The 15132-nt window shown below is 37.7% G+C and overlaps 1 protein-coding gene across 1 annotated transcript; it reads left to right on the forward strand.

The window, feature by feature from the left end:
- Nucleotides 1-13064: 13064 nt before the first annotated feature.
- Nucleotides 13065-14740, forward strand: LOC109220447 (zinc finger BED domain-containing protein DAYSLEEPER-like). Its single transcript, XM_019384919.1, has 4 exons — nucleotides 13065-13147; nucleotides 13250-13600; nucleotides 13820-14256; nucleotides 14520-14740. Exons 1-4 carry the CDS (start codon nucleotides 13065-13067, stop codon nucleotides 14738-14740), a joined length of 1092 nt encoding a protein of 363 aa, XP_019240464.1.
- The last annotated feature ends 392 nt before the right edge of the window (nucleotides 14741-15132 follow it).

Below are 15132 nucleotides of genomic sequence, written 5' to 3' on the forward strand. Positions count from 1 at the left end.
CCAACCCCTTTCCGGGTAAGGTTTGGTAGCTGGGACTACCAAAAGCTGTGACTTTCTGGTGTTGCTGTTGCCACTGCTCGCTGACCTCCTTATTACACCGTGTTAAAATAAAAGAAGCTAGCCTAAGCTATGATCTACAAATTACAAGAGAGTCCTATCTATGTCTTCTAACTTGTTCTTGTGTTGTCTTGAACTTGTATCTTGTATTCTTCCGATGGTATTCCTGTTGTTGTCTTGCATTGTGATTGGAGATGTATCGCCATTCCTCCGAGTGACGTTTGACTGCTGCAATTTCAAATATGTGCCTCTATTCTCCAGGCGGACTCCTGATTGCTGACGCTTGAGAAATATTCCCTTGTTCTCCAGGTGGGCTCCTGACTGCAACAAAATAAACAAACAAAGAAAACTTTCTGCCCCAGTTTGGTAACTGGGTAGAGGTTATCAAATATCAAAAGCTAAAATTAAATTGTACTTCCCTTGTTCTCCAGGTGGGCGCCTGATTGCTGAAATTTGAAATGTATTCCCTTGTTCTCCAGGTGGGCGCCTGATTGCTGAACTTGAACTGTACTTCTAGCATAGGGAATTAACTCTCCACACTGCTATTTTCTCTTTTTCTCTCTCTTTTGTTTTCCAATATTGCCCAGATATTCAAAGCCGGTCAGCATGCGAGTCCAAAACAAATAAATGCACAAGTAGGATGCATCAAGATGGTCCATTATTCCGGGTACACCTGTCCTAGACGGACCCAACCCCTGTATTGAGTCCCCTAAGTCAAAATGCACGTGATGCAGATAAGTGTTCCTACTAAGGATCCGGCATAAAGTCAAGTTCTTCTAGGTTCAAAACCTGGGTATGTGTTCTAGACTGTGTACCCGAGCGGACAACTCGAGTCGAGGGGCCGGGAACCAAAAGGCCATCCGGCTTAGTAACTTGTCCGGCCTCTTTCTTATTTTAAGGTATGACACTAACAGGATAGGGAGTCTCCACCAGTGAGCACATCCCCGGAGGTGAGAAGAGAAGGGTTTCGGCACAGTTTATATACAGTTCAGATAATATCAAAGCGGTAAAGCATTTAGCACATTTAGCAGGAAACATGTAGGAAAATCAGATAAAGCCAAATACAACAATATATCTAAGCTCGAATTCTGAACCCTGAACCGAAGTTCTGGGTTTGTGTCCCCAGCAGAGTCGCCAGAGCTGTCACACCTCCTTTTTACCTACACCCGACAGGGCATAAAGGAGTTTTTCCACTTAAAGGACAATCGGAACGGGATTTATTATTAAGATTTCAGAGTCGCCACTTGGGAGATTAAGGGTGTCCCAAGTCACCAGTTGAATCCCGACCCGAGGAAATTATGACTCTGTTATCAGTCCGGGAACCAGAAATCCAGGTAAGGAATTCTGTTAACCCGGGAGAAGGTGTTAGGCATTCCCGGGTTCCGTGGTTCTAGCACGGTCGCTTAATTGTCATATTTGATTTTATCCGATTCCAAAACATGTTCTAACTTATGCCCTTTATTAGTAGACTGCTTTTATTGTTATTTTAATAAGAATTGCAACGTCGTAAAAATGCGCCTCGAACCACGTCGCACCAGTGCACCCGTGATTGTTAACACATTTCGCCTTCGCTGAGATTTGGATTTGGGTCGCATAAATGTGCACCCACTTTAGGAAGGTAAACTTATTTAAATCGCGTGCCTAAAGAGACTATCACGTTATTATCTTTGGGGAAGGCCGTGAAATTCGCTAAACGGCTCATCCCGAAGTCTAAGTATTTTAGTATAAACATTTATCGAGGGCCCCGCAATTTATTTGTTTTGTTTAGCGAAAATCGTCTCTCTTATATTTTTTGACGACAAACCTAATGCAATTACGAGTTTCTCTTTTTATTCCGACTCTAAATACGAAGGAAAATTCTAATTAATTAAGGCTTTGAACCTCAAACCCGAGTTCGAACAACCAGCAATGGTTAAAGAGAAAATGGGCCTTGAGCCCAGATTGCAAAACAGGCACCTTGTGAACTAAAGTTTCCACGGCCACAGTCCTTTTTTGTCAAAACAGACCTGGGCTCTGTTAATACACCTAGACCCCAAATACAAACAAGCGGCCCAATGGAAGTAAAGGGCGACTCAGGTGGCTGCGATGCCAATGTCTAGGATCGAATCCCAGCAAGAACAAACACAATTCAATTGGCTATGCAACCTACGTCAAACCCACATAACACTGTCGTGAACTACTAACCTAGGTGAATCAACTCAATTCAGGTGAAACTTAACACTAATCTGCCGATACCAATTCAAATGCCTATATCAGTGATATCCAAGGCTCTATTCAAATGCAGACAACCAAGTATACCTTAACAGGACTACAGATTGCTACCATTAACAAACAACATGTTGATAGAGTAAAGTAGTCTCAATTAACACACAATAGTTTCAATGTTTCAGTCATGCTTATTAACTAAATAACTGCTACAAATTATCTTCAAATTAGTAATCAACAGAGGCGAACTTTCAATGCACAAACTTGATGGAATTTCTTCATTTTCACTTCCAATTCCACAATTACATCAAACCAGTTTCGGATGTGTACCTGGAATTTGCAAAGGAAACAAGAAGGAAAGAGTCAGCAGTAGCACAACACGGCAGCAGCAATGGAGTTAGCCCAGGAATAACCAAAATAACTAGCCAGATACAGATTTGGACAGCAGAACTGCCAAACGACCCTCAGCAGTTAATCAGGCAACCAATGCAAGGGTGGATTGAATTCAAAATACCAGAAATCTCAACAAACACCAACGACAATAACAAATAAACCACAGCAGCCCCTTAAGCCTCAACACTACTCAAAATCAAACTTAATTTCTCTTGAGGTTTCAATGAAACAGAAGTCAACCAAAAATCCAACCCCAGACCATCTCGAATGAACCAAAACCACTTGGCCAACTAACAGGCATACTTCAGAAGAGACTCAACAAATAGGGGAGAAGAGAACTGATCACATTAGGCTAACAGCGATGTAACAGTACATTTTTTGATTTTTGCAGATTGTTTGTTGTTTTTGGTTTTCTTTTACAATTATAAGATCTGAAAGAGGATCTCTAACTCCTATTGATGGTCCTGCTTGAACTGCAAGCTCGGATCTGTGAGGAGGGATTTACTGAGGGGGTTTTGGCTCCAAAACTTAGCAAATTTCAGGGGGTTCCCCTCCAGCCTCCCTTTAGCAAGGCAAATGAATGCCTATTTATAGGCAAACTTAGGGTCCAATTTTCAGATTTTCACTTTACCCATTAGTCCCTATTTAATTCTATTTCTTCCCCTTATTTTCTGACTTGTGACACAAGTAACTACCCTAAGTTTACTGAAACCTGCACTATAATCCATCCTAGAAGGTTCTATACTTATTACAATTCCTATTCTATCCTTACCCCACTTCAAAAATTACCAAATCTAATTAAATTACCCTTTTCAATGCCCAAAATATCCTTTAACTATACTATAATTACTGACCTAGATCACCCTAAACCTGGCCCTATTATCTTAGTCAAGACCCAACTAGGGTTAAACCGAATGCCTGCTAGATAAAACAGCTATATCCAAACAATCCTAAAATTGAACTAAGAGTCTAATTATCCTTCTCTAAATCTCAGCAACCAAAACCAACTAATCCAAGATAAACAATGAATTCAACAGTAAATGAACGGAATTGGAACCAAATTAACAAGAGCATTTATGGAACAATTAATTGACACCCAACACTGAATCAAACCTAAAAGTTTTGAACGAAGTTATTATGCAAAGAATAAAAGAAAATCAGTCAAAGAAAAGAAACTTACTGATTTTAGGAATTCTGGCCAGCCAATGACGTTCAAATCTTTCAAGATTTTTGACACGCAACATCCCTAATCATGTGTTTTCGCAAGAAGACACCTGGTTAAGGATGGTACTGGAATGCTTGTACGAGGAGGGAGAGAAATGTTTAGGGTTTTGAATTAATTTTCGGACAGTTTTATTGAATGGTTTGGGTTGATGAGGGCCGTAGGATCATGGGGAATGGATGGCCAGGATGGATTGAGTTTTAATAACTCACAACGACGCCGTTTGGGCGCCTCTTGGACCGGACTGGGTCGGGGTGAATTGGGCCTGGGGTTTGGTCCGGTCTTGAGGGGTTTTTGGGGTGGGCTGGACCGTTTTTGGCCCAATTTGGGCATTTTATTGAGACCAATTTGTTTTCTTTGTATTTTCTTTATTTTGCTTTTGTATTTTATTTTCTGATTTTATAAAATGCTAAAATAAAACTAAAAACAAATTGACTCTAACAATTATATTTCCTAATTAATTCCTAAAGAGAAATGCAAAAATGGACCCTTTTTGTTATTTTCTTAACATTTGTTCTAAAATCAATTAATACTAGAACATGAAATTAAATCCTAAATGCAAAAAATGCATATTTTGTATTTTCATATGGATTAAAATGCACAAATAAAAATGCAACAATTACCAAAACAATGCCACAAAGTTCACAAAAATTTATAAAATACTAGAGAAATTGTTTATTTAAATTTTAAGAATTATTCATATATAGGGCAAAAATCGCGTGCTCACAGTGATCAGCTTCACTACGAGTCCGTTAGAGACAACAGTTTTGACGAATTCTTGAACCGATTGATCTTTGCATAATCTCTTCTTTACCTAATTTGTATCTAAAATGGACGAATTAGAATCTTTAGAGAGTAGAACTTATAAATGTGATAAGTCTTCTTAAGTTTTAGGCAGAATAGACTGGTAGACACTTATACTTGTTCGCGTTTGTCATTCCGGTCCCTATACTTAACAAAGTTTCATCTAGACACTTATAATTATTTAAAGTCAGTATTTTAAACCCTTCTGACCGTTGACCAAGTCTATGTGGCAACTTAACGGCTGAATTTGGCCGTGAGTTTTGATGTCCAAGAAGAATTAGAAATCTTTCGTCCATATCATTCATGTTGGCGTTGATAATGTTGAGTGATGATAAATGACCAAAAATATATGATTTTGAGTATGTTTTCATATTATTTTGTATGTGAGTGGTGGGAGACCACATGCTTATAAACATGAAATATGCTCATTACGTATTTAAGTGTGCAAGAACAAGTTTGGATGAAAGTTGGCAAAAATCGAATGATTTAATGCAAGAAGAAATTGAAAGGCAAGAGTTGGGAGCAGGGTGAAAGATTCGGCAACAAGTTTTTCCTTTCTTCTTCCTATTTTCGTTATTGGTTATGAATTTTAGTATTGTAGTTTTACATACTATTATGAGTAGATAATTTCTTATCTAATGTTTTGATGGAACCCTCGGAAGATGAATTCTTGCTATGTTTTAATATAATTTAGCCTTTAAAATTCTTTATTTGTTTAACTACGTGCTTATTTTAGTTGATTAAATGACCATCAATTGATTGTGTCTATTTTTTATGTATTGCTTGGAAAGGGTACATATTAAGGTAGTTGTTGAACAATATTACTCCTAATGTATGTGGGAAATCAATACAACGGTTTTAAAGGTGAGTTTAGGAATAATAAAACCTTGACGTGATCATAGTAAGCGATAAGATAGTTCCAACTAGCGTAGTTTGGGAGAATAAATTTAGTAAAATATTTTAGTTGCTCCGGAGATAATTACGATACCTGAAGTGCTCACGATCAGTAGAGAATACTTATGCAAAATTATAGGAGACATATGGGAAAGATTCCGACAATTGAAAATCATAACTCTAGGCCTTGTTAATATTCTGTCTAACTCCATCCTCGTTAGTTGATAATTTTACTGTTTCTAATATTTTTTAGTTAATTAGTTTAAAAAATCACAATCTTTATAACTAGGAACTATTTGAGCTTGTATTTCTTAGCAATATTGAACAGTTGTAGCTAAGCCTTAGTTCTTAATGAGATTCGACTCTGAACTCTAAGACCGGTTTATATTTACATCGACCGCTTATCCATTTTATGACTAAAGTTGGACGTGATCAAGTCCAACAAGAATTATACTCTATATTACAAATATATCCAATATTAATTTGATTCATTAATAATCCATGCATTAAAATAATAAAATACCCCTATCACTTAAAAGGTATACCCTTTTTTTTAAACATCCAACGGTTCAGACATTATACAACACACCATAATATCCAACAAGAAATAATTCATATATTGTGATTTATGCATTACAATGTCTATATAATAATCTCGCCATTATTATCTTGTCACGATCCGGATTTTCCATCCTCAGGAGTCGTGATGGCGCCTACTGATGAGAGCTAGGCAAGCCAACCCTTAACTACCTTTAGCATTAACCAATTTACTTCTTTTAACAATTGTCAACAATATCATGAAAATAGCGGAATAAAGTAAATAAGCGGAAGTCTTAAATTAAAGAATCTGAACAACAATGCGGAAAATCAACATAAACCTCTACCCAAGAACTGGTGTCACATAATCACGAACTATTAAGAGTGCTAAATACAACCGTATGAAAGAAAGTATAACTGTTTGTCTCGAAATACATGAGCTAACAGACTGAAATAAAGATAGAAGAGACGCCGGGCCTGCGGACGCCTGCAAGGCTACCTCGGTGTCTCGCGGGACTGAAGGCTAACTCCCGTGCTACTGCAGCTGCTGTCCAACACCTGGATCTGTGCAAAGAGTACAGAGTGTAGTATCAACACAACCGACCCCATGTGCTGGTAAGTGTCTGGCCTAACCCCGGCGAGGTAGTGACGAGGCTAGTACCAGACTCCAGATAACCTGTGCAGATATATATACAAGTACCACAGAGAAATAGCAAGAAAAACATTAAGCTGGGAAGGGAGCATGCTCAGGGGCAACAGATAGAAATAAAAGTATCAGGAATAATAGAGCGTACATCTACAGTTTAACTTCTAGCAATAAATGAAGAGATAAGGAAACTTTCATATTCAACTCATCTTGTTGCAGGCGTGCAACCCGATCCCATTTATCAATATCTCGTGGTAGGCGTACCACCCGCTCCCATTTTAATATCACTCGTGGTAGGCGTACCACCCGCTCCCATTTCAATATCACTCGTGGTAGGCGTACCACCCGCTCCCATTTCAATAACACTTGTGGTAGGCGTACCACCCGCTCCCATTTCAATATCACTTGTGGTAGGCGTACCACCCGCTCCCTTTACTTTCAATACAATACACGATACAATCCCGGAAAGGGAACAATCAAATTAATAACCTTCCCGGCAAGGGAACAATAACAACAAGTCAAACATCCCGACAAGGGAGAGTCATCTATAGCCAATCCTATTCAACTTCTTCTTGGCACAACTAATACCAATATTTAGTCACAACTTTCATAGGATCAAACAAGGGCACACAATTATCCAATTAAGACTCACGGTCATGCTCGACACCGATGCATGGATACTCGTCACCATGCCCATACGTCGTACTCAACACAAAACAAGTGAAATTATGACTCAACTCCTAATCCCTCAAGTTAGGGTTAGACCGAACACTTACCTCGATGCTTTGAACTCAACTCAAGCCTCAACTATAGCTTTACCCCGTGATTCCACCTCCAATATGCTCGAATCTAGTCACAAGTCACTTAATTACTTTAATAAACACTAAATGAATCAATTTGAATGCATAAAAATGAATTTCCCAAAGTTTTTCCCAAAAATTCCAAAATCGCCCCCGGGCCCACGTGGTCAAAACCCGAGGTTCGAACCAAAACCCGGTTACCCATTCCCCCAAGAACCCAAATGTGTGATTTGTTTTGAAATCGGACCTCAAATTGAGGTCCAAAACCCCAATTTTTGAAAAACCTAGGTTCTACCCAAAACCCCCAATTTCACCCATGAGAATCATTGATTTTAAGTTGAAAACATGTTAAATGATGTTAATAATTGAAAGAATTGAGTAAAAATCGACTTACAAATGATTTGGAAGGAAATTTGTTCTTGAAAAATCGCTCAAGGAGTTTGTGTTTTGAAAGAATGGTGAAAAATGGTTCAAATTCGACTAAGTATAAAATATGCTGGGCCTCAGATGTGGGAAATGCGAACTGGGGTTTGCAATTACGAACCCCGACCAGTAATGGGAATTGCGAACATTTGTTCGCATTGCGAACCATGAAGAAAATTGGGGACTTCGCATTTGCGAAACAAAAGGTCGCATTTGCGAAAGTCCCAGCTTCCGCATTTGCGAGCCATTGGTCGCATTTGCGAACATAGTACAAAAAGGAACACCTTCGCATTTGCGAAGGTAAGCCTCGCATTTGCGAGAAGGGGCAGACCTGGGCTATCTTCGCAATTGCGAGAAGCCATTCGCATTTGCGATATCGCATTTGCGAAGCCTTCAGGTCAGAAATGCAACAACTGAGTTTCAAATTCCAAAAATGCACTCGTGGCCTATCCAAAACTCACCCGAGCCCTCGGGGCTCCAAACCAAACATACACACAACCTCAAAAACATTCTACGGACTTATCTGTGCGATCAAATCGCCAAAATAACATCATATTCATTGAATTAAGCCTTAAAATTCATGATTTCTTCCCAATTTTTTTTCATAACACATCAAATTTCCATTTTAAGTCCGAAACACGTCAAACGACGTCCGTTTTCAACCGAACTTTACACAAAGTGCTTAAATCATATATAAGACTTGTACCGGGTGCCGGAACCAAAATACGGGCCCGATACCATAGTCTTCTAATCAAATTTCATTTCCAATTTCCTTAATTAATTCCAGAAAACAATTTCACACAAAAATTCATTTCTCGGTCTTGGGACCTCGAAATTCGATTCCGGGCATACGCCCAAGTCCCATATTTTCCTACGGACCCTCCGGGACCGTCAAATCACGGGTTCAAGTCCATTCACCCAAAATGTTGACCGAAGTCAAATTTATTCATTTTAATATCAAAATTTAGCATTTTTCTCACATAATTCATATTTAAGCTTTCCGGCTACGTGCCCGGACTGCGCACGCAAATCGAGGCAACTCTAAATGAGGTTTTCAAGGCCTCGGAAGTACAAAATGGGTAAGGAAACAGGTGATGACCCTTTGGGTCGTCACATATCTCTACATTTCATTTTCTACCTTACCAACCATTGCATAACTTATAGGCTAAATAGTTCGGGACCCTCCTGAATTTGGTAATTTTTGTTTAATTTCTTCTAAAGTTCACATGGTCTTTATTACCCCTTTGAACTTGGCATTTTAATAGCCTTAACCCCCGGGTAGAAAATAAATAGTTAAAATAAAATATTCATTGTATCTAGAAAAACATAATTGAGATAAAATATGCAACGTATATTAAAAAGAAACAGCGACAAATTACAATTGGAACAAATAAATTATTATATTTAATTATGTAGCAATTTATATTTAAAAAAGAGCTAATACCCTCAAACCCGCCTAAACTATACGATCTTTGTCCGTTTCCTACCTAAACTATCGAGTGTCCCCAAAAACCCCTTGAACTATATCCCCCTTCATAATAACCCCCCCCCCCCCCCCCGTCGCTTATGTGGCATATTGTGTGAAATCAGTTGCGCAAGAGCGCGTGAACGGTGAAAATCAACATGAAAAGGGGCCCACCTGACAGCTTGAATAGCGGTTAATTAGCCCATTTATTTAAAAAACTTATATTTTATCCTCTTTTTCTTTATATTACACCATCTTCTCCATTATTTCACCTTTCTTCTCCATTTCTTCACATTTCTTCACCCTTTTTATCTCTTTCTTCATCTTAATCCATTTGAAATTCTCTCTCTGTTTATTGAGTTTATTTTTTATCTTTCTCAATTTATCCGTCCTTCATTGTTACCCAAATTAATTTGAAAGAAGAACACCCATTGTAGAAGAGCCATGAGGTTTAATGTGTTTTGTGGTTGTGGGTAGCCTGCTTCTTTGAGAACATCAACGGCAAATGCTAACCCAGAATCTTCAAAGGATTGAAGCAATCTTCTTTAATAATCTTCAGAATCTTCAAAGAATCGGAGAAGATATTTCACCAGCAAAACCCTAAGCCCTAATTTTGTTCTGATTCACTTGCAAAACCCTACATTTAATCCCAATTCGAAATTCCAGCAACACAATAAGAAGAAAAATCGATGGTAGCAACTAGCAACAATCGAAGGAAGATATTCGTAAACCCTAATTTCAAAGAAGAGAAATTGAAGGTCCGATGAGAGTTCTTCTCTGATGAGAGACATTTTTTTGAGAGTAAATGACCGACTTACTGAATAGAAAGAGTAAAACTCACTCAAAATAAATTACAACGTAATTAAATTATTGTAGGCTAATTAAATCCGTTTTAAGATTAATTAGATTAATTATCCACGTAGCATGCCACATGGCAGTTTTTATAATTTATTTAGATCGTGTATCATACGTACTAGTAAGAATGAAACGAGGGGGTTTTATTATGAAGGGGGATATAGTTCAGGGGATTTTCGGGGACACTCGATAATTTAGGTAGTAAACTGATAAAGATCGTATAGTTTAGGCGAGTTTGAAGGAATTAGCTCTTCAAAATATACCACACTTGGAAGCTGATTATTTTAATTTTTCTTCTCGCCTAGGCATATAAAAGAGAGTGTGTTCATGTTTTTTTGTAACATCAACATCAAGGAAGTAGGCCTGTTCATTCGGATCGGATATCCGAAATCCGAACCGATCCATTCAATTTCGGATTTTGGATTTCGGATTGGATCGGATTTCGGATTCTGTTTATTAAAATTTCGGATTTCGGATCGGATTCAGATTGGAATATTTTAATCCGATCCGATCCGAAATCCGAAATTATTAGGGCATGTATAAATACTACACTTTAATTTCGGATAGCCAGTACTTTCTTTACATCAACCTCCAAGTTATTACCTTTACAATTGCTAGATTTAGCTATATTGGCACCATAGTACTCTCATAATTGCATAAACATGAATTTTTCATAATTTAATGCCTCTTTTACAAAGAAAATATACATATTAGTTTAACTTTGAGGCATAATAATACAATCCGAAATCCGATCCAAACTTTAAGATCCGATCCGATATAATTCGGATCGGATTCGGATTATATTTTCTAGAATCCGAAATTCGAATCCGAAATGTGCTAAATCTGATCCGATCCGTGCACATCCCTACAAGGAAGGACGAGGCTATTAATTTTTAAGTTTAGGTGGGTATTATAGATGACGTAAAGTTTAAGGAGAAAACTAAATAAAAGTGGTAAATACCGTAGCAAGAGTACTTCCAACTGTCACCCAAGCCCCCTGCCCCAGAAGTAGGGGTGGGCATAAAATCCGAAAAACCGAATTCCGAACCGGACCGAATTATTTCGGTATTTTGGTTTCGGTTTTTTCGGTATTTCGGTCTAATTCGGTACTAAATTTTCGGTATTTCGGTTCGGTACTCGGTTTTAGAAATCTGAAATTTCGGTATAACCGAAATACCGAATTTTAAATAGGCCACTGCCCATCCCCAGCCCAACGCCCAAGCGGCCCACCCACCCTTCTTTATTTTATTTCTAGCCCAGCCCCAAGCCCACCCATCTTTAGTAGCTGGTTAATAGTTACTAGTTAGAGTTAGGGCATTTGTATAGAGTATAGACGATAATTTCAAGCTCAGAGAGAGAAAGTGGACGATAATTCGCCCAAGCTCAGCAGCTCCGACTACGATTTGGCGTCGGCGATTTGGATTTTGGGGGGATTTCCGACTTCGCACTTCGCAGCTCCGACTCCTCACTCCCCAGTCTTCAATTTTCAAAGGTATGTTTCTACTTTCTAGCGATTTCTACTTTCTAGCGATACCAAATTAGGACTGTGAAATCATTTGTGTTGAGAATGTTTGTAAATGCTTTAGGATTATCGAAGCCACAGAAGCAGTACTATTTAATCTGCTCAAAAGCAATTTTTGTGATACAATTTCTGACTTTAGATCTTCTAAATCAGGTTCAATCAGGAGCAAACCTAGAGCTTTTTTTCGTGTTTGTCCTCCACCAGAAATGTTTTGTAATATTGAACATTGTAATGCATCCTGAGAGTGATGCTTTAGCTGATGTGGGTTCATTAATCTCCCTGCATTATCATTTCCTTTTTATATTTCTGTTATTGTTGAAAGTCATTGATTGTATTGCTCTCGAGTTTTTACATCCTTGTACGTATGAGCCTTTTGAACTCCAGTTATTTTGCAGGACCTCTTGAAGGTTTATGCAAGAAAACTTATTCTGCTTTTTTGTTTTCATTCTCTTGGTTCATAAAACAAGGTTGTCGAATCTGGAAGAAATGTGAATGTTTGGCTTTCTTGTTAAGTCTGCTCCCCTATGATTGTACCCCATGATTGTTAATTTGTGTTTATATTTGTTTAATTTTGTATAGATGGCAGATACAAGTAGAGTAAGTGATGCTGGTTCAAGTGAAAGTTTACCTATTACGGTAGATGGTAACACCAACACCATTGATACCCAAGATTCCAGAAAAAGGAAAGCCATGCAACCTAGGTCTGACGTTTGGAACCATTTTGATAAATTTGAGGTTAATGGGGTTGGGAAAGCACGATGTTGATATTGTAAACAAGCCTATGCGGCTAATTCATCTAGGAATGGAACAACAGGATTGAAGAATCATTTGCTTAGATGCAAAGAATACCCACTTAACATTGATAAAGATAATGGTCAAACAAAGATAAATTTTCAATCTTGCCAAAATGACGAAGGATCAATTTGGAAATTTGAACAAGAAGTTGTTAGGAGGGCCTTAATTGAGATGATAGTTATTGATGAACTACCATTTAGCTTTGTAGAAAATGAAGGCTTTATGAAGTTTATGAGAAAAACTCAATCATTATTTCGTCTTCCTTCTCGTAGAACAATAACAAGGGATTGTTATGAAGTTCACAGTGAAACAAGGCTTTAGACAAGGTTTTCACTATTACCGTGGACAATGCTTCTTCAAATGATGTCACAGTTAAAGAATTGTCTAAACAGTTAGATATGTGAAAAACTAATATGATGAGTGGTAAGCATTTTCATGTGAGATGCATGGCTCATATACTAAATCTAATTGTGCAAGATGGTTTGAAAGAACTTGATGCTTCTGTGACACGTGTTAGAAATGTTGTGAGGTATGTGAGATCTTCGCCTGCAAGGACCTTAAAGTTTAAACAGTGTTGTGCACATGTAAAGGTAGAATGTACCAAAACATTGTGTTTGGATGTTCCTACTAGGTGGAATTCCACCTATTTGATGTTGGACACGGCACAAAAATTTGAAATGGCCTTTGACAAGTTTCATCTTTATGATGATGGATTTTCTGTTTATCAATGTTCTCATGTTTGTGAAGATGGTAGTAGTGCAGGTCCTCTTGATTCTGATGATTGGGTGAATGTGAGGAATGTGATAGAGTTTCTTGCAAGATTTCACGAGCTAACTAAAAAAGTTTCAGGTTCACGTTATGTCACTTGTAATTCTCATTTTGAGGATGTATCTGAACTTTATTGTCATTTGAAAATGTGTTTAGCTAGTGAGGATGAGCATTTGAGAAAAATGGCTGAGCGAATGCAAGAAAAGTTCAAGAAGTATTGGGGTGAGCTTGAAAAGATGAATAAAATGATTTTTATTGCTTCTGTGTTGGATCCACGTAACAAATTTGAATATGTTGAGGGAGCACTTGAAGAACTTTTTGGGGAGGAAAAAGGAAAGAAAATAAATGCTGAGGTGTATGCTTATATGAATTCTTTGTTTGGAGAGTATCTAAAAAAATATTCAACTGGATCTTGTCCTCAATCTCCATGTAGATCTACTTTATCTAGAAACACGTCTAATACATCTAGTGGGAGTGTTATAAGTGCATCAAAAATAAGGACTAAGCTTAGCTTGAAGAAACAAAAGGAAGACAATGGGGGTGCGGGTGCTAAATCGGAGTTGGATAAATACATTAGTGAAGAACAAGAACCTTTTAGTGAAGACTTTGATATCTTGAGTTGGTGGAAAACACATGCTCCTAGATTTCCTATTCTTTCGGAGTTGGCTCGTGATGTGTTGGCCATTCCAATTTATAGTGTGGCGTCGGAATGCGCATTTAGCACCGGTGGCCGTATTCTTGATTCATTTAGGAGTTCATTGACTCCTAAATGTGTGCAAGCTCTTATTTGTGTTCAAGATTGGCTTAGAGAAGAAAACAATCCTATTAGTGTTGAAGAAGACTTGAAGTATCTTGAGGAACTCGAGCTTGGTAAGCTTTAATATTTTGCGTGTATTTTAGTTCAAAATAATATATCATGCTTTTTCATTTGTATGACATATTTGGTCGAATTATCTATAGATATGGAAAATAATGGAAGCACTACTAGCATTGTTTGATGTATAGTTGCAGCTTGCATCTTGAGTGGTAAGTTTAATACTCTATTTGTTTGGTGATATACTTAATACTTTTGTAGTTTTGTTTTGTTATCATCAAAATATTATATTCTAACTTATGATTTATATTTTTTTTAGGTTCAAGCATTGTGGTCAAGTCTATAATGTGTAGTTGTGTACAGATGCAATTTGGAGTTGGGCAGAATTTGGCAAACTTTGGAGTTGTGTACAGTGCACTGGCGTTTTTGTTCACTGTACAGTTCACTGGTGTTTTTGGCTTTTTGCTGACTGTTGACTGTTGCTGCAACAGTGTTGCTGTTGCATCTGTTAAGTTCTTTACCAAACGTTGTTTCAATTAGAAATATGTATTGTTTGAAAGACTGAATGTGCAGTGCACTGCCTCTGCCCCACTGTTCTGTTATTAGTTTATTACTTTAAGTCTTTAATAGTGAATGTACTTTGTAGTTGTTAATTTGTGAATGTGCCTAAACACTGAGGGGCGGTTCAATGCTCTTCCTTTGTCTAGGTTGTGATCTAATCCTTATTTATTAGATGTCTGTCAATAAAAGATACAAAAATCTGGAATTTTTTTGAAACTTCTACTGGTGTAAAGGGAAAGAAAGTTTCGAAGCTGAGTAACATGTCAGTGAGTGAAGGAAACTTTGAGTTGATTTTTGCTTTTGAGAACTTCTATAATTGAGCTTTAGTAGTAGTTTAACTTCTTGGGATTCTCATGTTACTTTGATCTAGT

This window comes from Nicotiana attenuata, unplaced genomic scaffold, assembly GCF_001879085.1.
Source record: "Nicotiana attenuata strain UT unplaced genomic scaffold, NIATTr2, whole genome shotgun sequence".
Classification (NCBI taxonomy): Eukaryota; Viridiplantae; Streptophyta; class Magnoliopsida; order Solanales; family Solanaceae; genus Nicotiana; species Nicotiana attenuata.